This window comes from Oncorhynchus mykiss, chromosome 19 (genome assembly GCF_013265735.2).
Source record: "Oncorhynchus mykiss isolate Arlee chromosome 19, USDA_OmykA_1.1, whole genome shotgun sequence".
NCBI classification, from domain to species: Eukaryota; Metazoa; Chordata; class Actinopteri; order Salmoniformes; family Salmonidae; genus Oncorhynchus; species Oncorhynchus mykiss.
In genome coordinates, this window is record NC_048583.1 from 42704916 (window position 1) to 42731858 (window position 26943).

General features: G+C 44.2%; 1 protein-coding gene across 4 annotated transcripts in view; it reads left to right on the forward strand.

Annotated features, from left to right (window-relative positions):
- The window catches only part of ttll5 (tubulin tyrosine ligase-like family, member 5), a 94511-nt gene that overhangs the window by 33676 nt on the left and 33892 nt on the right, over positions 1–26943 (forward strand). For 3 of the 4 annotated variants that reach the window (XM_021574390.2, XM_021574391.2, XM_021574392.2), the window contains 13 exons: positions 1401–1502; positions 1616–1707; positions 2302–2364; positions 2843–2875; positions 4988–5136; positions 5446–5704; positions 6913–7030; positions 7363–7509; positions 8228–8322; positions 8432–8580; positions 8884–9477; positions 10175–10365; positions 17351–17502. In XM_021574390.2, the coding sequence (XP_021430065.2) occupies positions 1401–1502; positions 1616–1707; positions 2302–2364; positions 2843–2875; positions 4988–5136; positions 5446–5704; positions 6913–7030; positions 7363–7509; positions 8228–8322; positions 8432–8580; positions 8884–9477; positions 10175–10365; positions 17351–17502 (2144 nt within the window). The remainder of the gene's footprint in view (positions 1–1400; positions 1503–1615; positions 1708–2301; positions 2365–2842; positions 2876–4987; positions 5137–5445; positions 5705–6912; positions 7031–7362; positions 7510–8227; positions 8323–8431; positions 8581–8883; positions 9478–10174; positions 10366–17350; positions 17503–26943) is intronic. The other variant, XM_021574393.2, reaches the window with a different exon arrangement.

A 26943-nucleotide genomic window follows, 5' to 3' on the forward strand; every position in this document is an offset into this window, starting at 1 on the left:
TTTTGACTCCAAACTATTCTGTTATTTTCCCTACTTGCGGCTTCCAAAAAGTACCCTCTATCGATTTATGCATCAAGGTCTTAAAGTGGTGCTTTAAATCGAATAGTCTTTAGTAGATTGCTCTGGGCAAGACTATGATTTATAAGCATCGCAATGCAGCTCTTAGAATCCATCACATTAGTACAAGTGTGCAATGCCTCAGCCCCTCTGCCGGTTACAGATACAGCAAAACAATCTTGCCACTATAGCAGTCCTGTTAGAGGCAGTTACAGAATCCTGGGCTCCTAGGGACAACCTTTTCCCCTATACTGTGATTAGGAGCAACAGTTGAGATTATTTCATATTTCCCCCAACCAGTCAGACAAATTAAAAGTAATCTCCCCCACTATTTAGATGACAAATGCTGTATGTGATCCTGTGGGGTTATGCCCCTAATGTCTGATCGGGTTCAAACCTGCGCTCCAGTCGTCAATCAGCCCTGGTAATGCAGGTCGAATAAGAGGGAGTCAGGAATGCCAGCTAGCCGAGATAGAAAATGTGCCATTTATGTAACCCAGGGAGGGAGGAAAGAGGATTATTTATTTATTTTTAAACATTTTCAATGTAGTTGGTGCTTTTCTGTATGTATTGTTACATTTTAAGATGTATTAGTTTTATCAGTGTGTGAGATGATTTCTTAGGTGCAAATGTAATAATTTAACAGAGCTAGCCAACTTGCATTAACACCCTATTCATTAACACCCTATTCATTACACTTATTAAACCAGTATCAGGGTGGATTTATGTATTAAACCAGTATCAGGGTGGATTAATGTATTAAACCAGTATCAGGGTGGATTAATGTATTAAACCAGTATCAGGGTGGATTTATGTATTAAACCAGTATCGGGGAGGATTTATGTATTAAACCAGTATCAGGGTGGATTTATGTATTAAACCAGTATCAGGGTGGATTTATGTATTAAACCAGTATCAGGGTGGATTTATGTATTAAACCAGTATCAGGGTGGATTTATGTATTAAACCAGTATCAGGGTGGATTTATGTATTAAACCAGTATCAGAGTGGATTTATGTATTAAACCAGTATCAGGGTAGATTTATGTATTAAACCAGTATCAGGGTGGATTTATGTATTAAACCAGTATCAGGGTGGATTTATGTATTAAACCAGTATCAGGGTGTATTTATGTATTAAACCAGTATCAGGGTGGATTTATGTATTAAACCAGTATCAGGGTGGATTTATGTATTAAACCAGTATCAGGGTGGATTTATGTATTAAACCAGTATCAGGGTGGATTTATGTATTAAACCAGTATCGGGGAGGATTTAAGTGGGAAGTACGTGGATGGTACCGTATCAATATAACAATGTGTTTACTCTCCTCCTCTCCTGCAGCGGCAGAGACCCCTGTCAGCCAACAACACTGACACAGACGGGCCTAAGGAGAAGCCAGGAAGTAAACAGGGGGACAGCACCCTGGGCCTGACTGCTGAGGAGGTAAATATACATAGCTGAAGTTAGTTTCCCTCTCATGCAGATCTATCATATTATCTATCACTAACATAGAATTGTAGTTAAGGGTTATTTTTTCTTCTTCTTCTCCATGGCAGTTGAAAGTCCTGAGGAGGATAAGAGAGGAGCACGAGAGACGAGGGGGGTTCATCCGAATCTTCCCCACCCCAGAGACATGGGAACTGTATAGGTGAGAGGGATTCAGACACGTCGGGTAATGTTGCACACTAATGCAAGTGTCTAGATACATTTTAGAATAAGGGAAGAAAAGCGATGTCCATAATGCTGCCTCCCTACATTTAGCCACTGCTATTACTTCTTAATACATCTATTACTACTGCAGTTAGGAGTAAGGTGAGAAGCTGATACACATTAGAGAATTGGCTGGTTACTGTACATTACATCTCAGAGTATTTATAGACTTTACATTTTTATATTTTCCCCAAACATGGCTGAAATCCCATGATGACTTCTAGTTGAAACAGCATTAAACCCCCTATTTAGGAGGAAATCTAGTTTTGTGCTTACAGTCCATATTCCTGTATGAGGGATTTGCTGCTTGATTAGCTTTATGGGCCTGTTAGTACTGGGGATTTTGTGGCTTTTTACACAGTATGTTTCGAAGTGGTCTTGAAATTACTGGGGCCTATGACATTGAGTATCACAATATCCCTGTTGTAACACATTCATCCCCCCACAAATTAGACAGAAGATGCTGAAGCCCAGTGCAGCCTGTGATGTTGATGGTTGTCATTTTGTCATTATCTGTATCTCTGTTTCTCAGTGGTTATCTGGAGTATAAGACATCGATGAACTCCATGTTGGCTAACAGACTTTTCCATGGAAGGTAAGCATTTCCTTCGTAGTTGGGAAAGGGAACAGCTTCTCCATCCGTTTGTGGAAACGGTTGGTTGACTGTTTGTTTTGTCTTCAGATGAATAGGTGAGGACAACAGCTAATAAGATCTGTATGGTAATAGTAAACTGTAAAGTTTTCCAGAGCGAGCACAGTGTCTGTGTGGCAGTGTGGCTTTGGTAGTCTAGTCCTCAAACAGCATTTGGTGCTGGGGAGAGTTTATAGAGCAAGGAAGAGCAGGGAAAATGTTATAGAATTAACAAAACTATAAAGAATTTTGGTACACAATTCAACACATTTATTTATTCTGTTGCATGGGTTCAGACTTCAGATGCATATTGTGATTATGAGTTTTAGGTTTTTGTACAGTATTTAATTTACTCAGTTTCACTATAGCATAATATTTTCTGGGGAGCTGGCATCCCTCTGGCCCTTTATGATTTTTCCATGTCGCTTTCTTTGGTCCTCAGATTGGGGAAAGCGGTGGTGACCTCAAGATCACGGTGGGTGTTATTGCCGCCATTTTCCCTTACTATCAAATAAAATTTAAATAGTTCAGGTGGCCATTTGATTAATTGTTCAGCAGTCTTATGGCTTGGGGTTAGAAGCTGTTTAAGAAGCCTTTTGGACCTAGATTTGACGCTCCGGTACCGCTTGCCGTGCGGTAGCAGAGAGAACAGTCTATGACTTTGGTGACTGGAGTCTTTGACACCGGCTAGTATATAGGTCCTGGATGGCAGGAAGCTTGGCCCCAGTGATTTACTAGGCCGTACGCACTACCGTCTGTAACGCCTTACGTCGGATGCTGAGCAGTTGCCATACCAGGCATTGATGCAACCGGCCAGGATGCTCTCGATGGTGCAGCTGTAGGACTTTTTGAGGATCTGAGGACATATGCCAAATGTTTTCAGTCTTCTGAGGGAGAAAATGCATTGTCGTGCCCTCTTCACGACTGTCTTGGTGTGTTTGGACCATGCTCTCGACCTGCTCCACTGCAGTCCTGTCAATGTGAATGGGGGCGTGTTCGGCCCTCCTTTTTCTGTCGTCCACTATCAGCCCCTTTGTCTTGTGCACGCTGAAGGAGAGGTTGTTCTCCTGGCACCACACTGCCAGGTTTCTGAACTCCTCCCTATAAGCTGTCTCATCGTTGTCGGTGATCATGCCTACCATTGTTGTTTCGTCAGCAAACGTAATGATAGTGTTGGAGTCGTGCTTGGCCGTGCAGTCGTTGGTGAACAGGGAGTACAGAGGGGACTAAGCACGCAGCCCTGAGGGTCCCCCGTGTTGAGGATCAGCATGGCAGATGTGTTGTTGCCTACCTTTACCCCCTGGGGGCGGCCTATCAGGAAGTCCAGGGTCCAGTTGCAGAGGGATGTGTTTAGTCCCAGGGTCCTTAGCTTAGTGATGTGCTTTGAGCTCACTATGGCGTTGAACACTGAGCTAAATGTATCAATGAACAGCATATATATATATACGAATTGGAGTGGGTCTAGGGATTCTGAGATGATGGTGTTAGCTATGACCAGCCTTTCAATGCACTTCATGGCTACCGACATGAGTGCTACAGGGGCGGTAGTAGTTTAGGCAGGTTACCTGCCCTTTCTTGAGCACAAGGACTATTGTGGTCTGCTTAAAACATGTAGGTATTACAGACTCGGTCAGGGAGAGGTTGAAAATGTCAGTGAAGAAACACTTGCCAGTTGGTCAGCCCTCTGAATACACGTCCTGGTAATCCGTCTGGCCCGCGGCCTTGTGAATGTTGACTTATTTAACGGTCTTGCTCACATCGGCTCCGGAGAGTGTGATCACACAGTTGTTCGGAACAGCTCGTGCTCAAATGCATGCTTCAGTGTTGCTTGCCTCGAAGCGAGAATAAAAGGCATTTAGCTCGTCTGGTAGGCTCGCGTCACTGGGCAGCTCGCGGCTGGATTTCCCTTTGTAGTCCGTAATAGTTTGCAAGCCCTACCACATCTGACGAGTGTCTGAGCTGCTGTAGTAGGATTCAATCTTTAGTCCTGTATTGACACTTTGCCTGTTTGGTCGTTCGTCTGAGGGCATAGCTGGATTTCCCACTGCTTGAAAGCGGCAGCTCTAGCCTTTAGCTTGGTGCAGATATTGCCTGCAACCCATGGCTTCTGGTTTTGATATGTACGCACTATGGGAATGGCGTCGTCGATGCACGATTGATGAAGCCGGTGACTGAGGTGGTATACTCCTTAATGCCATTGGATGAATCCTGGAACATATTCCAGTTTGTGCTTGCAAAACTGTCTTGTAGCATAGCATCTGCATCATCTGACCACTTCCATGTCTTCCAACTTTCCATATCTTACCACAATATCTCGGAAAATGATAATCTGATACATTTATCTTCTCAGGGACTTATTCAGCCACACTTGTCTTAGCAATGTCTAATGTACCTGTATATTATTACAGTGCCTTAAATAATTCTGCTGTATTATTTGACATTGGGAGTAAAGCAACACTTGAATGCTATAGCAGAAATATCGCAATGCAGGCTGAATGAGTTGAACTGATCCCTCAGTTTTATTATACTGAATGGGAATCTGTGGTCCAGGAATCATATTAAAGCCGTTCCTCTCGTCCCCCATCAGGAAGCTGAATGGTAATGTGCAGCTGCAGGTGGATGTGTTCCACGCGTGTCACGTGATCCAGTACGAGAGGAAGCTGTTGTCGCTGGAGGCGCGGAGGCGGAGGCTGCGCCACCTGGCAGAGCACTCCGCCATGGGGAGGAAAAGAGCAGGTAGGCCTCAGGGAGTCTGTCCTCTTCCAGCTGACACAGCATAGCAACGCTCTGTCTAGTCTCAGACCCAGACCACGGCCTGTCTGGCCAAGCCAAGGGGGAGACAATCAGACGCGTTCATTCCTTTACTTTCTATGAAGAACTCCCCACTACCAGAATGAATATGGCCAAATATGACAGTGAGTTTATATAACAACTACCATAAGATCTCTTGTGTTGAAGTGTGTTTGCATTTGATCCAGTAAAGACACAATGATGTAATTGACATTGTGAGGTTTGACTTTTTTTCTGTAATGCTTTGTACTTAAGCGAGGGGTCGCAAGGCCTCCCCTACTGGGACCAGTGACGAGGAGGATGTTGAAGAGGGGGAGGAGAGGGTTCAGGAGGAAGAGGAGAAGAATAAGAAAGCCCTGGGTTCGTTAGTGGTGCAGACTGACAGTGTGCCCACCTCACTGAAGCGGTTCCACAATGAGGCCCTGTCCTCAGCAGAACCGGCCCGATGCAACACTGCCATTACCAAACCCAAAGTCAATCTGCTCCACATCCTCCAGCAGGGCTGGGACCTCAGGTCAGTGCACACCACCGGCTTCTGCTCCTGTTGGCAGCCCTCTCCGAATTCTCCTCTCTCCCTTTTCATCCATCCCACCACCCCTCACTTTGCTTCTCTCAGCAGCAGAAGGAGAAATATGAGGCTCCCAGAGCATGGGCCAAAAAAGCAGAGGAGAAAATCTGGGCCTCTTTTCTTACCCCGGCATGTTGTGATCAGTCTCTTCCATGTGTACCTAATTCACAACATAGAGAAAACACTGAGGAAGCAACTCCTGGGTGTCAGCCTTGAATTCAATGTAGAGACACTCCCTGTGATTTGACTGTTAATTGTAGGAGTCAAACTGTCCTTTCTCTGTTTTAATTTGGAAGGACTTGAAAGGCTCCCCACCATCCTTAATTTTGTAATACGCGTGCAAAAATATGTAGACCTCTTTTTGTTTTTACAATAACATTAATGAATATTACATTCTTCTGTCTAAACGGCAACAAAGACTCCAGTCTCCTATAGATTTTTTTAAGTGTGTCTGAAATTGTAATTTGAGGGGGAATTACAATAACAAGTCTACGTTTGTCGAAATTCCTCTGAGCTTGCCAGGACTGTGAAGGGACCTGGGAAATTATAGTACAGTATATCATTGTTTGTGTTTGACAGCTTTCTCCAAAACATTTTTCCACTACAATGTACTGGCAGTACCCATTTCAGGTTAATTTGGGCCATGAAAACAATTATTCACTCTTGGTGCTGGCCGAGAGGACAAGTCACACTGTGCTCCAACACTCTGGCTGAAAATGATACATACCTGTATTTGTTTTGTCTCTTGCATGATGCCTAAAATAACAAACAGAATATGCGTCAGTGCTTGTGCTTGCTGTTGTAACACATGTATCTGAGATTTCTGAAAGGCAGTAAACCTTTGTTCCCATTCAAATTGTCTGGAGACCGGGTGGAGATTATTCATTATTTACTGTCAGGGAATGACAAAGTTGGAGATATGATCTGTGTTGCGGTGTGTGTGTTCCTGTGTGGGCAATTCCTTTCTCTACTGTCATTCTCTCCATCCCATTTTGTCTTGTTTAACCATGCTTATCTTTGCAATTTTTTTATCTTTACAAAATGTTCTTTCCTCTTCCTGTCTCTGTCATATTTCTTTCTCTTCCTCCTTAGTTTCCTCTCCTCAGCCTCTCATGTCCTCCTAAATCAAGCCTCTCTCTCCCCCTGTTCTGCAGTAAGGTCCAGGCTCGGATGGCCTTCTCCTCCTATCTCCTTCGGGTGCAGATGAGGCTACTCGCAGAGAGCAGGACTATCGCTAACTCCGCCTGGCCAGAGAAGGACAATGAGCAAATGGTAATACAACTGTCTGATACCATTGCCCCGGGGAATGACTGTATGGAAAAGGGAACCTGGACCCTTGTGTTATGTTTATCTGCATTATGCTACTCATCGGAGCCACTTGGGTCATAATGTGCTGAGGTGTTTGTGGCCACATAGAGAGGAAAATCGTGTGAGTACGTGACTGCGTCAAAGTTGATTTTATCAGAAAGCCTCTGGAGAAAATAAATGTGAACATGTGTCCATGAAAAGTCCATTTTTTTTTGTTGTTGCAATAAATGAAATAATAACACAACGTAAAAGTGAGTGTAATGATGAAGTGCAGTGACATCAGGTCTCATCTCCAGGAGCTGGTGATCCGCTTCCTGAAGCGTGCGGCCAGTAACCTTCAGCAGGACATGAGGATGGTCCTGCCCAGTCGCCAGCTCCCCCTCCAGGATCGCCGACGCATCCTGTCCCACCAGCTAGGAGAGTTCATCCACTGCTACAACAAGGTGTCCACTGCCAGCCAAACAGCAGGAGACTCTTCAGCCTCTAGTGTCTGCTACTGTTCTAGGACCTGTTTATAGTTATTACACTAGTCAGGGAGTCTCCATTTATTTTCATTATTAGTTTAGTTTTTCCTTTGAATTCTTATCCAATTACAAATGTTTGGTTCGAGGGCCTCCCGGGTGGTGCAGTGCTAACTGTGCCTCTAGAGATTCTGGGTTCGAGTCCAGGCTCTGTCGCAGCCGGCCGCGACCGGGAGACCCATGGGCCCAGTGTCATCCGGGTTAGGGGAGGGTTTGGCCGGCAGGGATGTCCTTGTCCCATCGTGTAATCGCAATTCCTGTGGCAGGCCGGGCTCAGTGCACGCTGACACGGTCGCCAGGTGTACGGTGTTTCCTCCGATGCATTGATGCGGCAGGCTAAGTGAGTTAAGTGGTTTAAGTGAGCATTGTATCAAGAAGCAGTGCGGCTTGGTTGGGTTGTGTTTTGGAGGACACACGGCTCTCGACCTTCGCCTCTCCCGAGTCCGTACGGGAGTTGCAGCTATGAGACAAGATTGTAACTACCAATTGGATACCCTAAAATTGAGGAGAAAAAGGGGTAAAAAAAATAATTAAATTGGTTGAGTTGTTCATTTTATGAGGAAGCAACAAATGACTTTTAATACTGAGTTGCTCAGACAGGCCATTGTACTTGGTCTCTGACTGGTCTCTTTCCTCACAGGAGACAGAGCATATGGTGAAGAAAGTGGAGAAGATCAAAGACCAAGAACATTGTATCAACCCCAGTGTGTTTCAGGAGTTTATTGCTGAGGCAAGGTAAGTGAGCCAGGACCTACTCGCTCCTGACTGTTTCACTTCTGCTACTTAACACTGGTCTTACTCTTGGTATCGTGGAGAATGTTCACACTGCTCTCTTCTCTTCCAGTGAAAGTGATCTGGAGGAGGTCCTGACATTCTACACACATAAAAACAAATCAGCCAGTGTCTTTTTGGGAACCAAATGTCGGAGCACTAAACCTGACAATAGCAACAGCCTAGGTTCAAGAGAGCCAGCTACCACAGAGAACCAGAAAAGTGAGTAGAAATTGTCAGATGAATTACATCTGTTCAGTAGGAACTTTTGTATTCCAGTGTGCCACAGATTCCACATATTTCTAGAATTAGTTCACATGTTATTTTGTCCTTTGTTGACAAATCCTTTCATGTATTTGAGAATTTTGCAGTTTTGATTTTGAAAAGTCACATTAAGGAAAAAAAGGCTGAGTCATACAAAGTCAAGTACAGGTCAGCTTCTAATTATTAACCCACGTGTGTCAGAGCAATGGAATGGCCGGCTGGATGATAACAGGGATCTGGCTTATTTTGTGCTCTGAACAGCTTTGCCCATGGCAAAAGAGGGCTCCAGCGCCTCTGAGTCCTCAACGTCTGAAGTCAAAAACAGCACAGACCAGGCTAGTGTAGTCCAACCCACTGCTGACCAACCCACTGGAGAGCAACCGGCTGCAGCCCTCAGAAGTAGTAAACAGCCTGAGGTCCAGGCCTCCCAGCACTCCTCCAGCTTTCCAGCTGCCTTAGACTGTGGCCACATCCACCTGCAGCACTACTCTCACCCCCAGAACCCACCCCAGTCTCTTCCCCTGCACTGCCCCCCACCACCGCCCCCATCTCAGCCCCCATCCTACGACCAGTCTCACTTTCGCCTCCACTCCCCTCGCCAGCCAGAAACCCCTCCACAGCCCCAGGCCTCTGTGTTCTCCTCAACCTCGACCCTTGTCCCCCAGCCCCCTCGGGTAATATGGGCAGCTGCCCGCTCTGGTCCCACCACAGTCTCAGCACCACCAGTCTCCCAGGTCCTAAGGCAGGTCCAGTCGTTTACCTCCACCTCCTCTGCGGCTGCAGCCTCGTCCTCCATGCCTGGTGCCATCCACATCTACAGCCAGAAGATCTCCAGGCCCACCTCTGCAGGTCAAGGTAAACCTTTGATGGATAACATCCTGATAGATGTTTGGTGTGTTCTCAGCTCCCAGTCTTTCTATGGCCTAAGCCGGTGGTCTTCCACCTCTTCTTGCCCAGGGACCCCCTCCCGGGCAAGCTGGCGATCCATGGATCCCCATCATACGTTAGCAAAACATTATAATTCCTTATTAGGTGACTGATAATGGCAAGGAAAAGTAATCAGCTTTTTAAAATGAATAGATTTGGTTGGTAGTTTTTCATTATTTTGTGTAAACTCTAACATAGCCTATTAGCTAGAAAAGTAACTCTAAACACATTTTTGCTATGTGTAGCTGATTATACAATAATATAAAATAAGGGTAAACATTTTATTTAATATATATAATATTTTATAAATATAATATTTTATAAATATACAAATGTTAGCCATGTGTTGGCAAAAATGTATGACTAAGTCGAGAAAGGTTACCAGCGGCAACTTGCCTCACTGGTAGCCTATTCGCGGGTGCTTTTGAAAAGCCTATGTCAGATATGAGTATAATTTGCTCATTATTAGGAGTTGAGAAATGAAGTTGACATCATTGGAAAGAAGATATTCTCCTCTATAATACTGTAGGTATGTAATTCAGAATCGCCATTAAAAATATATATATATGCAGTACCTCTGGACCCTTACACCCCGTCATTCATTTCATGTTTCTCTCTGCTTCAGCAATCAGAAGGACGCCCTCCAGCCGGCCCAGACCAGATCCAAATGGGGTCTTTAATAAGGACCTGGACTCACTGCCTGCTCAGGCGCAGTCCAACCAACAAGCCATAGTCTCAGCCCTGCAGAAACTGGCAGAGAAGCAGGCTGCCCGCCAGTACAACAGCTCCAGCCACATCAGTCTCCTAACACAACACGTGAGTCTCCTGTCACCCTATTAAACCCCTCTGCCTTTCCTGCTCAACAACTAGATACAGTCATCTGATGCACAGGTAGAGTGATCATGTCAGGAAACATAACTCCTACAATTGTATGATGTACTGTAAAGTGATCTGTCTTGCACAGTGGTCTTACTGTGCGTGTTTTAATATTCCGCTGTGTTGTTAGTGTGTAAACCTCTCTGTGACCCCATGGGGAGTGATGGCTCAGAGCTCAGTGCTGCTTGCTCATCCAGCAGGCGGAGAGGGTTCCTGGAGCCTACAGCCTGTGGGCTGGAGCTGGCTGATCTGAGCGGTGGGGCGGTGAGCTGGGGCTCTGTGTGAGGTCTCATTATCAGATGCACTATAGGGAGTGCTTTCTGTTGATATTTAACAGGCAGTCACTTTTTTTGTGGTAATTGATGCTTATAAATGGAAGAATGTGGCAAATTGGCACTGAGTGGGGGAGCAAGGGCTCTGCTTCCTCCACCACCTCCCTGTTTCCTCTCTTCCCTGAGGGTTTGACGTTCTCAGTGGGTAAGCCCACAAGCCTCCCACTCTACCTCGCTCCCTCCCTCTCTCTCGCTCTCCCTCCCTGGGAGTTTTTTTGTGATGGCACTAGACCACACAGACTGCAGTTTTATGGCTTCCTCTTCTCTGTACAGTATTCTATTCCTCTGAAAGATGTTTTCTGTAATTCCCATGCATAGTTAATCCTGGTAATGGCAAAAGCTTATTTTGCAGTGCAAAATAGTTTAATGGTTTGCACTTAAAGGGTCTGAATATACTTGGCCTTTTTCTCGACTCAGATTAGAAGTCATTAAATTACTTATAATAGAGTGTTCTGTATAGAGAAGCAACACCAGGTTCCTCCCACCCTTTGTCATAGTGGTGTTAGTGTGGACAGGGTGGTAGCCTAATGGTTAAGAGGTTGGGCCAGTAACTGAAAGGTTGCTGGTTTGTTTCACTGATTGACCTTTGAAGATTCAGCAATTACTCTTTTTCACATGCCAGGCCTCATCTTTTGGGAATAACCTTAACTAGTTTCACAATGTAATAATTTAGAATGGGGTAAATTTAAGTATTTCTTATCATGTGTAATCAAATAAATATGTGCTGTATTGTCAGTCCTCCCTCTATGTAACTTGTACCTTGAGGGCGTGAAACATGATTACACTTTCATAACAGGCCCATGTACACCCCAACATGATTCAACATGATATAGTATTTAATTCATTACAATTTTGGTTTGGAGACGTGTGTTCTTTACTTCCATTGTGGTGAAACGTGATAGTATTAATGTCAAATCTCTTATGTTTCGGGTATATCAAACATATCCACCCAAAACAGAATTGTAAATTCAAGTAATTTCCTCCCTGTCCCACCCAAGAGAGCAGCAGCAGACACATGTCAAGTGTAATCCTAGTGGGATGCAGTAATGATAGGAATGTGCATATTAAGGTAGCCTGGAGTTGAGAAACACCTTAGTCCTGATGAACAACATGGGGAGTTCCTTTTAGGGAAATGTAAGTTACTCACGGTTGATTGTGAAATGTTGGAATTTCCGATTTCATGGATTCAAACTTACATTCAAATGTAATTATGGATTTACTGAAGATAACTGGCATCCCAGCACTTCTAGGTCAGCATGGTTGAAGAACCTTCACCATTGAGATCTGTTGACAGTGTATTATAGATTCCTTCCAAATCCTTGAGGAATGAAAATAAACTCTGTATTGGGCCCTGAAAAGCTCCCCGACCTGGCTGTGTTCTGTCAGCTCTTGCATTAATTTAAACACCTGTCGTTTAGGAATGTTTGACATTTCCCTTTCTCTGGCATGACTACTAGCCAAACAATTCGTTCACCTGCCCAGAACTTGGCTTTTAAAGCGCAAAGAAAATAAACAGCCCTCCCAGCTAACAATTCTAGGGAGAGAGAACCTTCATTTTGTAATGCTCCCCTAATGTTTGAGTTTCCAGTTCCTTTAGTTAGGGGAACATTCTATTATGTTAGCAAAAACCTTCTGAGAGAACCTTTTTTTAGCATATTCTGGTGTTAAATTTGAGAGGACATTCCCTTAAGTTCTGTTTGATATTATCTAGAACATGGTTACAATGTTCTCAGAATATACAACATTAATGTTCGAGCTGAGATTTACTTCAAAGTGTATTCACCCTTTTGCTTACACCTATCAAATTGTTTCAGATCTACACAAATGCCTAGAGAAGAAGGGGTTAGGGTTTGTTCTGGACAGGACCTAACTATTCTGTCCCAATAAGCACATGCTCTAGAGATATCTCTTATTGGGACACTGGTTAGGGTGTTTGTCATTGGTGCTGTTGGTCTGGGTTCGAAACCCTCTAGGGGAGTCACCCTACTCACATTCTTGCAATATATGTTAATGTCATCATTTGGCAACAGTTACAGTTACAACACTCTAATTAAAATTAGTTTCTCATTGGAAAATGGGTTTGAGTGGAAATCTAGATAGAGATTTCTCAGATGCTCAGCTATCCTCATCAATCTACACACGATACCCCATAATTATTAAAAAAAAACGGAAATATCAAATTTACATAAGTATTCAGACACTTTGCTCTGTGCTTTTTTGAAGTGCCTTTGGCAGCGTTTACAGCCTCGAGTCTTCTTGGGTATGACACTACAAGATTGGCACACCTGTATTTGGGGAGTTTCTCCCATTCTTCTCTGCAGACCCTCTCAAGCTCTGTCAGTTGGATGGGGAGCATTGCTGCACAGCTATTTTCAGGTCTCTCCTGAGAAGTTCAAGTCCGGGCTCTGGCTGGGCCACTCAAAGACACAGAAACTTGTCCCGAAGCCACTCCTGCGTTGTCTTGGCTGTGTGCTTCAGGTCGTTGTTCTGTTGGAAGGTGAAACTTCACCCCACTCTGAGGTCCTGAGCACTCTGGAGCAGGTTTTCATCAAGGATCTCTCTGTACTTTGCTCCGTTCATCCTTCCCTCGATCCTGACTAGTCTCCCAGTCCCTGCTGCTGAAAAACAGCCCCACAGCAGGATGGTGCCAGAGTTCCATTTAGGTTTCATCAGACCAGAGAATCTTGTTTCTCATAGTCTGAGAGTCCTTTTAGGTGCCTTTTGGCAAACTCCAAGCGGGCTGTCAGGTGCATTTTTACTGAGGAGTGGCGTCCGTCTGGCCACTCTACCATTAAAGGCCTGATTGGTGGAGTGCTGCAGAGATGGTTGTTCTTCTGGAAGGTTTTCCTAACTCTAGAGCTCTGTCAGAGTGACCATCGGGTTCTTAGTCACCTCCCTGACCAAGGCTCTTCTCCGCCGATTCTCAGTTTGGCTTGGCGGCCAGCTCGAAGAAGAGTCTTGGTGGTTCCAAACTTCTTCCATTTATGAATGATGGAGGTCACTGTGTTCTTGGGGACCTTCAATGCTGCAGACATTTTTTGGTACCCTTCACAGATCTGTGCCTCGACACAATCCTGTCTTGGAGCTTTACAGACGATTCCTTTGACATCATGGCTGGATTTTTGCTCTGACATGCACTGTCAACCGTGGGACCTTTTTATATAGATTGGTGTGTGTGCCTTTCCAAATCATGTCCAATCAATTGAATTTACCACAGTTGGACTCCAATTAAGGGTGATCAATGGAAATAGGATGCCCCTGACTTCAAATTAGAGTCTCATAGCAAAGGGTCTGAATACTTATGTAAATAAGGTATTTCTGTTTTTTATTTGTAGTAAATGTGCCAAAATTTCTCAACCTGTTTTCACTGTGTGTGTATGTGTGTGTATTTATTTAGATTAAGGTTGTAATTTAACAAAATGAGGAAAACGTCAAGGGGTCTGAATACTTTCCGAATGCTCTGTATAGCCATGTTTTTATTCATTATTCACTATCACCATGTTTTTTTATTAATCTTTAATTCTGCGTTGTTGGAAAAGGACCTGTAAATAAGTGTGACGCCAAATTCTTTTGATTTGAAGCTCTACGGACAATTAGTTCGACCTCATGGCTTGGTTTATGCTCTGACATGCGCTGTCAACTGTTGGACCTTTACATAGTCAGGTGTGTGCCTTTCCAAATCCTGTCCAATGAATTGAATTTACCACAGGTGGACTCCAAACAGGATACACCTGAGCTCTATTTCGAGTCTCATAGCAAAGGGTCTGAATACTTATGTATTTTCGTTTTTTATCATTATGGGATATTGTGTGATTGATGACATTGATGATATTGTGTAATAGATTGATGAGGAACATTTTAGAATGAGGCTGTAAAAGTAACAAAATGTGAAACAGGGTGGTGTACCTAATAAACTATCCAGTGAGGGTATAGTGCTAAGAATGTGACAGTAGGGTGACTCCTCTAGCGTGTCTCAAACCCAGGCCACCAGCACCAATGACAAAAGGCCTAACCACTCTCCCAATAAGGGGTGTCACTGGGGCATATGCTTATTGGGCCAGTATTTAGTATTTATTAGGATTCCCAATTAACTTCTGCCGAGGCAGCAACTACTCTTCCTGGGGTCCAAGCAGGAAACAACACAACAAATAAAATACATAATATACGTAAATATACATAGCACTACATTTACATTACTTTACAATTTAGCCATTCAGCAGACGCTTCCATCCAGAGCGACCTACAGAGTGGATTCATCTTAAGATAGCCAAGCTGAGACAACCATATATCACAGTCGTATCCCAAGCACGTATCACATACAAAATGAATAACAATGTCTGTCTCTCCACAGTCCCAGAGTAAGGTGTTCTTTTTATCAGATTTTTGACTCTGTTTTTATTGCTAGCTTGAGTTACATGAGGTGGCAAATAGTTCAATTTATACAGTATAGCTCTATTTAATACTGTGTGTTTCCCAGCCTCTGTTCTGGACCTGGGGACTGTGAAGAGACATCTGTTTGCATGTCTTGTGTGAAACAGACCGTTGGGTACCTTCTACACATCACACAAAAAACAATAGTGATGCAGTCAATCAACCCTCAATTTTGAGGCAAGAGAGATTGACATGAATTTCATTGACATTCGCCCTCCATGTAACTGCATTTGCCCTCCTTGAAAGTGCAATATGTGCTGCTCTGTGGTGGCCAGGTGCGCTGTGTTTCCTCCGACACATTGGTGCGGGTGGCTTCCGGGTTGGATGCGCACTGTGTTAAGAAGCAGTGCGGCTTGGTTGGGTTGTGTTAGTAATTACTAACAAAAAAGCCATACCATAAATTATTATTTTTTTTAAATTATTATTATTATTTTTTTAATGGCACCATTTTTGGAGGGGCCACAAATGTTCCCATGAAACATGTCTAACATGTCTAGATTTTGTTCTGAGAGCATGACAAACATACATGTTCTGTGTATGTTTTATTTGACATTTTAAACTGTTTGGATCCTGGATGCTGATTGGATGAGCAAGCCGTGCTTTATTGGCCTGCTATCGCGTCGGTCCGAACCACGCCATTTACCTGTGACATCATTCATGATGCAACACTGCCTTTTGTGCCGTATTGCTTAGTTAAGGGAATGGTCTCTTGGAAACATTCCTATGAGCACAAGAATTAATGACCTAATATGCAGTGGTGTAAAAATACTTTAAAGTACGACTTAATTCGTTTTTTTGTGGTATCTGTACTTAACTTTACTATTTATATTTATGGAAACTTTTACTTCACTACATTCCTAAAGAAAATAATGTACCTTTTACTCCATACATTTTCCCTGACACCCAAAAGTACTACAGGAAAATGGTCCAATTCACACACTTATCAAGAGAACATCCTTGGTCATCTCTACTGTCTCTGATCTGGCGGACTCACTAAACACAAATGCTTTGTTTTTAAATTATGTCGGAGTGTTGGAGTGTGGCCCTGGTTATCCGTACATTTGTGCTGTCTGGTTTGCTTAATATAAGGAATTTGAAATTATTTTGACTTATACTTTAGATACTTAAGTACATTTTAGCAATTCAATTTACTTTTGATACTTAAGTATATTTAAAACCAAATACTTTTATACTTTTACTCAAGTAGTATTTTACTGGGTGACTCACTGTTACTTGAGTCATTTTCTATTAAGGTGTCTTTTTACTTTTACTCAAGTATGACAGTTGAGGACTTTTTGCATCACTGCTAATGTCTTAAGGGACTGTTCTCTAAAATTGTGGGAACATTTGTTAGCTGGGCTGTCATTTCTAAAAAGAACTGTAAACAAAATTACTTCATCAGGAAACATATTCTACATTTTTCATTTGTGATTCTCTCCTGTCTTTCCCCCCAGTCCACTGCTTTTAATGAGCCCCTCTGTTTGGTTGGTTCTGCACTGTATGCTGGAGGGCAGGAGACAGAGAAGGGCCACAGAAGATCTGAATAAGTATTAATTTCCACCAAACTCCCAGGGCAGTATAGACCGTACAGTATGTAGGGAGAGTGCAGCAGCCCCATGCAGTCAGATGATGCTGTAGCATGTACTGTAGTAATGGGGTTGCATACTGTAGCACCTCACTGCTAATTGTGCTGTTATGGTGGTAAACTGATTTGGCTGGTGACCAGAGTCCCTCTCAGGGGGGTGGGGAGTTACGGGGAGGGGGGACCATCTGCCTGCGGAGTGGAGACTGGAGACTATCTCCGAGATGCACTGTGTACATTTCACACAGCTGGGGAGGGAGAAATGAGACTGCTGCTGAAGCACACAGGGTGGCCGCCAGTGTGTTTGAGTCCAATAAGAAGAAATCGAAAGCCCTGGTGTCTGCAGTACCATAGTGGGAAGACAAGTAACTCAAGCAGATTATACTTGTTTAATATCACTATTTGCTTGCTTATACAATAAGACCATGTATTGACAGTTCAGGTTTCACAATTTTTCTCTGCAGAGATGATTGCAGACATTTTTCACCACAAATTCTCACGATTTAGCAGTTAGCGTGCCAATGATGAACACAGTTGCGTTTCTGATGCGTTGTCGCTGTGTGTTCTCTTGTCCCTGCAGTTGACCAACCTGAACCTGACTAACAGGGTGCTGAGCAGAGGGGCCATCACCCTGACCCCAGCAGTGCGACATGGTCATGGGACTGGAGCTGTGACCCAGCGGCCTGTCAGGGCTGTCCACTCTGACACAGGGCCCATCCACAGCACTACTGGGTGAGTCAAACACACACACCCCAACAGACACCTTCCTAAAGAGTTGCACGATGCTCACATGCAACAACGTAATGCATTTATACTGACCCACGTACAGGAAATTCCCTTGACCATCACTTATGTCCATTGGTTCATTGCGCTACTCTGTTCATGTACTGATAACGACTGTTTATGAGATGGAGTCAAGGGTCTGTTTGGAATGAGATGATTAGTTATATACAGTACCACTGATACTACATTGGTTGTACAATGAGAAATTATGTGGGATTAAATGCAGTCTTGAATCAAGAAAGGCAGGGTGACTGTCTGCAATACCCCTTGATTGTCACCAGTATACCATCCATTTGTCCATTTGTCATGCACTACACCTCAGTTCCCTTATAAGACCTCTCGCGTTGCTTTGGGCAAAATATTACCATTGTGCTTCACCAGTGGTATTTTCACTCCCCAAAGGCTGTGGAGAGGGAATGGTGCGTTGCAATCTCAACGAGGTTCACTGCCAAAGTAAACAGCAATTCCTCTCCTCAGAGAGACTGGAGTCTGAGATGCTGGGCAGTTGTATACAGCTATTCAGAGCAGCAGGTTGAGTGTGGCGCTAGGGCAGTGGAGGCCTCATTAAGAATAATCAGAACTGTTTTTACAGACCTCCTCCTGTGGTCTAGTCTGTACTGCATCCACTATACTACATAGTCACTATTTTTATGTTGCTCTGACGGTCAAAGGTAACTTGTATTACCAACTTTTGGAGCATTGGAAATGGTGTGCTCTCTTTTTTCCTACCAGTTTAAGCCCTTATAGTGATGGATGTTGCAACCCCCCTGGGAGTTGGAACATCTCTGATCAGTGGCTTGAACAGTCATTTTGATTAAATGCATCACTGCCATGAATATAATGCACAGGTCTGGCACTTTCTTTTCTTAACCCCACGTGCCACCTGTTTTTACAGAGGCGGCTTGGATCCCATTCGTCATTTTGGAGAGGACTCTCCAAGTGTGTATATTGAGTGTGCATTTCAAAGGTCTATCCTTAATGCAGATGCCTTTCTCTTGGTCTCCCTTCTAAAGCTTGCCGGTGAGAGGTTCACACGAGCTGTGCTCAACCTCATGAGAGGCTTTTAGTGGGACTATGCTAAGAGCCTTTACATCGGGGCAAATTAACGGGGCAAATTAACATTTTGAGAATTTTCTGTATAAGCGACATTGGACAATTTTTATAGGTGCTTTAGTTTGTGGTAGCCTATTTGGTCACAGTCAATAAATACTCAAGCCAGGTTTAATGGTCTCTGAAGAATCTTTAAATTGAAGACTGAGTTTTTGGAAAAGTATTTTCAACTTCTGGGCTTAATGGGGTATTTCAATGTAGGCCTTTGACTAACAAAATGCTTATTTTGAAGCGTTTTAATTGTGCTTTGTGAGGCTAGCTGTGGAGTTAGCTGATAGCTGCCTGGAGTGTGTGAAGCATGCTGGCAGCCTAATACATTGCATTGGATAAGTGGGGGCAGAGTCAACAGTAAGTCTGCCACATAGCCAGTCTGCTCCAACCCTCTTCTCTGCAACCATGCTTTCTCCCTCACATGGGCCAATGCAGACTGCAGAGAGGGAGAGGGGAAGAGAGAAGTGAGCACATGGACACTGTGAATATGTGTGCCAGACTGCGTCACGTGAGTTAAGGGGGGGTTCAACCTCTGCTGGATGCTGCTTCTGGAAGAGGTGGCCGAGCAAGGTTTAAGCATACATGGTTGCTCTCTCTATTTTTACAGTGATATGTGAGTGACAATGTCTCAGACAGTTTGGCCCTGATCTCCTGTTCTCTGTTTTTCCAGTCCAGCCCTTCCTTATGTATGGAACTGTGTGGGAATTCCTGGAATGTCTGGCCTTTTCCTTTTTAAAATGTTTTTATTTCCACAAATGGAGGAAGATGCATTCTATTAAATGTATCATCTCAAAGAGTAGTTGTATGGAGGGAGACAGACGTTAACTTTTACATTTCACATTTTAAATGTAGCCTAATTGTTATGACCTTGATGGATTATCCTCCTTTCTATTGTAAGTCCAAAACAGAAGATGGCGCCGTACTGTATGGCAGCCATTTTGCAAGCTCCAACCCAACTTTTCTATTTTGTAATCTTTTAGCGTTTTATTTTTAATTTCCACAAAATCTATCCTCTATAATTTCTTATAACAGACAAACTTTTGAACATCAGATCTGCAGTTACTTTCCTCAATTCTGGCTTCAACTTCGACTCATCTGCCCTGGGCTCTTTCTGTAACTGACCCAATTTTCGGGGTAACCAAGAGGAAATGCCGGCGTTGGAGACAAGAATGGGGGAGTCCAGGCGAGATTAAGGCGAGGGGAAAACCAGCCACCTCTTCCCTTCATTCTATTGGCCATTGCCATCCTATAATTAAATGGTTGACCTCTGTTCGTGGATTTGCTACCAATGGGACTCTCGTAACTGCAATATTCACTGCTTTTCTGAAACATGGCTTTAGACAAGATACTACCCATGGCTATCCAATTCGATTCTCCATTCACAGAGCAGACGGAACAGTAGAGTCAGGGAAATTGAAGGCGGAGGGTTTTGCCTCTTCATCAAAAACAAATGGTGTGTTGACTCGAGCACAGTGGAAGTCTCGACCCATTGTTCACCCGTCTTGGAATACCTGATGGTCAAATGCTGACCCTTCTACATCCTGGGGGAGTTTTCAGCTGTTATTACAACTGTTGTATACATTACACTCAGGATAAGAAAAATAACAAGTTCGCACTGTACGAGGCTATAAACAAGCAGGAAAACTTGCACCTGAAGGCTGCTTTTCTTTTATTTAACTAGGCAAGTCAGTTAACAACAAATTCTTAATTACAATGACGGCCTAGGAACAGTGGTTTAACTGACTTGTTCAGGGGCAGAACAACAGAGTTTTACTTTGTCAGCTCGGGGATTCGATCTAGCAACCTTTCGGTTACTGGCCCAATGTTCTAACCACTAGACTACCTGCCACAACATGATATCAAACTTCCATCAACACGTCTCCTTCGCCATTAAGTCCCAGACCACAGTTACTCTACCCACAAGCAAGCATACAAGGCCCTCCCTCATCCCCATTCGGCAAATCAGATCATGACTTTGTACTCCTTCTTCCGTTTTACAAGTGGAAGCTCAAACAGGAAGTACCGGTGACTCTTCCCGGTTGAGAAATGGTCATCAGAATCAGAGATTATGCTACAGGACTGCTTTGCTAGTGCTAATTGAAATATGTTCAGACACTCCACCAATAACATCGAGTTAACCACCTCTGTCACTGGCTTCATTAGGAAATACATCTGCGACGTTGTCCACACAGTTTTCTTTATTTTATTTCACCTTTATTTAGCCAGGTAGGCAAGTTGAGAACAAGTTCTCATTTACAACTGCGACCTGGCCAAGAATAAAGCAAAGCAGTTCAACACATATAACAACAAAGTTACACATGGAATAAACAAAACATACAGTCAATAATACAGTTGAAGAAAATCTATATACAGTGTGTGCAAATGAGGTAAGAAAAGGGAGGTAAGGCAATAAATAGGTCATGGTGGCGAAGTAATTACAATATACCAATTAGACACGAGTGATTGATGTGCAGAAGATGAATGTACAAGTAGAGATACAGGGGTGCAAAGGAGCAATATAAATAAATACAGTATGGTGATGAGGTAGTTGGATGGGCTTTTTACAGATGGGCTATGTACAGGTGTAGTGATCTGTGAGCTGCTCAGACAGCTGGTGCTTAAAGCTAGTGAGGGGGTAAGAGTCTCCAGCTTCAGTGATCTTTGCAATTCATTCCAGTCATGGCCAGCAGAGAACTGGAAGGAAAGGCGGCCAAAGGAGGAATTGGCTTTGGGGGTGACTAGAGAGATATACCTGCTGGAGCGCCTGCTACGGGTGGGTGCTGCTATGGTGACCAGTGAGCTGAGAAGGTGCGGCATTACCTATCAGAGACTTGTAGATGACCTGAAGCCAGTGGGTTTGGTGACGAGTATGAAGCGAGGTCCAGCCGACGAGAGTGTACAGGTCACAGTGGTGGGTAGTATATGGGGCTTTGGTGACAAAACGGATGGCACTGTGATAGACTGCATCCAATTTGTTGAGTAGAGTGTTGGGGGCTATTTTGTAAATGGCATCGTCGAGGTTCGGTATGGTCAATTTTACGAGGGTATGTTTGGCAGCATGAGTGAAGGATGCTTAACCACAGTGAAGGTTAACACAGAGGTTTGCGCTAAACTAAAGGACAGGGCTGCTGCACACACAGCTATCAAATACAACCCTGAGGTTACCGCTGAGGACAAGAACAAGAAGTCCCATTACGACCTCCGCACAGTCATCAAACGAGCAAAAGGACAATATAGGAATAAGAAGGAATCATATTACCAGCTCTGCCGCCCCCACCGCATGTGGCAGGATCTACAGTCCATCACAGATTACAAAGGAAGACCAAGTCATGATATGCCTAACGTTTCCTCTACCAGACGAACTCGATGCATTTAATACATGCTTCAACAACACTGTGTCGTGCGTGAGGGCCCTCACTGACCCAGTGAACTGGGTGATCTCGCTCTCTGAGGCCGAAGTGACTAAGGTCTTTAATCAGATCAACACTCGCTAGGCCGCTGGGCCGGACGGTATTCCAGGGCGCGTTCTCAGAGCATGCGCAGAACAGCATATTCACGATCATTTTCAACTTCTCCTTGTCCCAGTTTGTAATCCCTACATGTTGGGTTGACCACCATCATTCCTGTTCCCAAGAACTCAAAGGCTTCATGCCACAATGACTACCGTCCTGTAGCACTCACATCTGTAATCATAAAGTGCTTTGAAAGGTTTCCTATGGCACACATCAACTCCATCCTAGACCCACTCCAATTTGCATACCGCCCCACAGATCCATAGACGACGCAATCTGAATTGCATTCCACACTGCCCTCACCCACCTAGATAAGAGGAATGCCTATGTGAGAATGCTGTTCATTGACTACAGCTCAGCTTTCACGCCCCACATCGACTGGGCTGCAGTGGAGCGGGTCGAGAGCTTCAAGGTCCTCCGTGTCCAAATCACTAAAGACTTACAATGGTCCACACACACGTGGACAGTTGTTAACAAGTTCCAAAGTTGCGCCTATTCCCCCTCGGGAGGTTAAATGTTTGGCATAGGCCCTCAAATCCTCAAAGTTCTACAGCTGCACCTTTGTGAGCATCTTGACTGGCTGCAACACTGCTTGGTATGGCAACCGCACCGCCCTTGATCGCATGGCGCTACAGAGGGTGATGCGGACAGCCCAGTCCATCACTGGGGCCGAACTTCCTGCCTTCCAGGACCTCTATATCAGGTGGTGCAAAAGGATGGCCCGGAAAATTGTTAGACTCCAGCCACCCAAGCCATAGACTCTTCTCTCTGCTTCCCCACAGCAAGCGGTACTTGTGCATCAAGTCTGACACCAACAGGCTCCTGAACAGCTTATATTCCCAAGACTGCTAATAGCTAACCAAATAGCTACACAGACTGAGTTGACCCTTGTATTTTATTTATGCACACTCACTTGTGCATGCGACATTTAAACTTTAAGTACTTTTATCTTATCTACAGTACTTTCTCCTTTTTGATCCCAGTTCATGTGAGGGCTATTATTCTACTTTTTAACTGGAAATCCTCTGAGGTAAACTCATAAAATACTGTTCTTGAGTGCACTAAAGTATGTTGCCACTTAGGAGCTCTGCTGTTAATACTTCATAACAGCGATTTTGATGAGATCCTTCACCTCGTCACAGGACAGCTCAGGTAAAAAGGATCTCTTTGTCAGAAGGTTCTCCTGTTAAGAACGTGCCATCCATCACTTTCTCTCTGTTACTTTCCGCACCAACACAAACCCCAATTTTTTTTCCACCCCATTACCCGCAACCGTAAATTTGGCGTAGGGATCTTAGGAAGCGGTGTAACATCGTTGATGAGATATTAGGATAAATTATCTTGATTTTGACTTTGAGTGCTGTTTCTTTCATGTAGGATTTCCTGAGCCCCCTACAACTGGGGCCGGTGGTCTGTGCCAAACATACTGAAACCGTTAAGCACGCTGGCTCTTTAAGCAGCAACCACAGGGGTGAAGCATGATGGGTTTCAAAGAGTAGCTTGGCTCTTTGATGTGCCGACATGCTGCCAGGATCTGCCAGGTATGCTGCCTCAGCACTCTGAAACACACACAGAGAGAGAAGCTGCTTCCCCACTCCAGTCTGCTGTCAACCTGGAGCAGGGGGCTGCTGGCTACACTCACTTTCATAAACACCATTATACTATTACTATATAGACACCTCACAACTCTGTTGTCAGGAGTAACACTTGACTTCCCGATACTTTGTTTTTTGAATTGTCCCAAACCGCATCATTGATGTGAAATTGTTTGATTTCTCATAGGCATTCTTCTAAAAGTCTCTAACATTGTTTTATTTTTCTAACCAGGCAAGTCAGTTTGAAGAACAAATTCTTATTTACAATGACGGCCAAACCCAGGCAACACTGGGCCAATTGTGCGCCACCCTATGGCCGAATGTGATGCAGCCTGGATTTGAACCAGGTACTGCAGTGAAGCCTCTTGCACTAAGATGCAGTGTCTTAGACCACTGCGCCATTCGGGAGCCCAAAACATCAGGGTGCATAACCAATGGGTGCATGGTGTTTTATCATTAGCTCTCTTTTGCTAGTTTAGGACAAGCCTATAAAAGAAGGTCAGATTGCTTAGTCTCTGTATTTTACTAATTTTACCCGATCCTGGATCGAACAATTGGCTCAGGTAAGAATTCATTTCCAGTAAGTTTTTGGGTAACAATAGCTGTGGTTTGAAATTGTGATTGAGCACCACAATTGTGTATTTAGGGTTGTAATACGTCATGGTTGGCCCATTCTACTCCCCTCAGTGAGGAGAACACTAATGTCTCTCTCTACCTTGGCACCCAAACTCTCTCTCCACTGTTACCTCCATCTCTGTCTTCATATCCAAATCAAATCAAATCAAATTTATTTATATAGCCCTTCGTACATCAGCTGATATCTCAAAGTGCTGTACAGAAACCCAGCCTAAAACCCCAAATAGCAAGCAATGCAGGTGTAGAAGCACGGTGGCTAGGAAAAACTCCCTAGAAAGGCCCAAACCTAGGAAGAAACTTAGAGAGGAACCAGGCTATGAGGGGTCCTCTTCTGGCTGTGCCGGGTGGAGATTTTAACAGAACATGGCCAAGATGTTCAAATGTTCATAAATGACCAGCATGGTCAAATAATAATAATCACAGGCAGAACAGTTGAAACTGGAGCAGCAGCACGGCCAGGTGGACTGGGGACAGCAAGGAGTCATCATGTCAAGTAGTCCTGAGGCATGGTCCTAGGGCTCAGGTCCTCCGAGAGAGAGAAAGAAAGAAAGAGAGAATTAGAGAGCACACTTAAATTCACACAGGACACCGGATAGGACAGGAGAAGTACTCCAGATATAACAAACTGACCCTTGCCCCCCGACACATAAACTACTGCAGCATAAATACTTGAGACTGAGACAGGAGGGGTCAGGAGACACTGTGGCCCCATCCGATGACACCCCCGGACAGGGCCAAACAGGAAGGATATAACCCCACCCACTTTGCCAAAGCACAGCCCCCACACCACTAGAGGGATATCTTCAACCACCAACTTACCATCCTGAGACAAGGCCGAGTATAGCCCACAAAGATCTCCGCCACGGCACAACCCAAGGGGGGGTGACTCAGTGACTCACCCACTCAAGTGACGCACCCCTCCTAGGGACGGTATGAAAGATCCCTAGTTAGCCAGTGACTCAGCCCCTGTAATAGGGTTAGAGGCAGAGAATCCGAGTGGAAAGGGGGGAACCGGCCAGGCAGAGACAGCAAGGCCGGTTCGTTGTTCCAGAACCTTTCCGTTCTCCTTCACACTCCTGGGCCAGACTACACTCAATCATATGACCCACTGAAGAGATGAGTATTCAGTAAAGACTTAAAGGTTGAGACCGAGTTTGCGTCTCTCACATGGGTAGGCAGACCATTCCATAAAAATGGAGGTCTATAGGAGAAAGCCCTGCCTCCAGCTGTTTGCTTAGAAATTCTAGGGACAATTAGGAGGTCTGCGCCTTGTGACCGTAGCGTACGTGTAGGTATGTACGGCAGGACCAAATCAGAGAGATAGGTAGGAGCAAGCCCATGTAATGCTTTGTAGGTTAGCAGTAAAACCTTGAAATCAGCCCTGGCTCCCTACACAGGAAGCCAGTGTAGGGAGGCTAGCACTGGAGTAATATGATCAAATTTTTTGGTTCTAGTCAGGATTCTAGCAGCCGTATTTAGCACTAACTGAAGTTTATTTAGTGCTTTATCCGGGTAGCCGGAAAGTAGAGCATTGCAGTAGTCTAACCTATAAGTGACAAAAGCATGGATACATTTTTCTAAAATAATTTCTGGACAGAAAGTTTCTGATTTTTGCAATGTTACGTAGATGGAAAAAATCTGTCCTTGAAACAGTCTTGATATGTTTTTCAAAAGAGAGATCAGGGTCCAGAGTAACGCCGAGGTCCTTCACAGTTTTATTTGAGACGACTGTACAACCATTAAGATTGATTGTCAGATTCAACAGAAGATCTCTTTGTTTCTTGGGACCTAGGACAAGCATCTCTGTTTTGTCCGAGTTTAAAAGTAGAAAGTTTGCAGCCATCCACTTCCTTATGTCTGAAACACATGCTTCTAGCGAGGGCAATTTTGGAGCTTCACCATGTTTCATTGAAATGTACAGCTGTGTGTCATCCACATAGCAGTGAAAGTTAACATTATGTTTTCGAATGACATCCCCACGAGGTAAAATATATAGTGAAAACAATAGTGGTCCTAAAACGGAACCTTGAGGAACACCGAAAGGTACATATGATTTGTCAGAGGACAAACCATTCACAGAAACAAACTGATATCTTTCCGGCAGATAATATCTAAACCAGGCCAGAACTTGTCCGTGTAGACCAATTTGGGTTTCCAATCTCTCCAAAAGAATGTGGTGATCGATGGTATCAAAAGCAGCACTAAGGTCTAGGAGCACGAGGACAGATGCAGAGCCTCGGTCTGATGCCATTAAAAGGTCATTTACCACCTTCACAAGTGCAGTCTCAGTGCTATGATGGGGTCTAAAACCAGACTGAAGCATTTCGTATACATTGTTTGTCTTCAGGAAGGCAGTGAGTTGCTGCGCAACAGCCTTTTCTAAAACTTTTGAGAGGAATGGAAGATTCGATATAGGCCGATAGTTTTTTATATTTTCTGGGTCAAGGTTTGGCTTTTTCAAGAGCGGCTTTATTACTGCCACTTTTAGTGAGTTTGGTACATGTCCGGTGGATAGAGAGCCGTTTATTATGTTCAACATAGGAGGG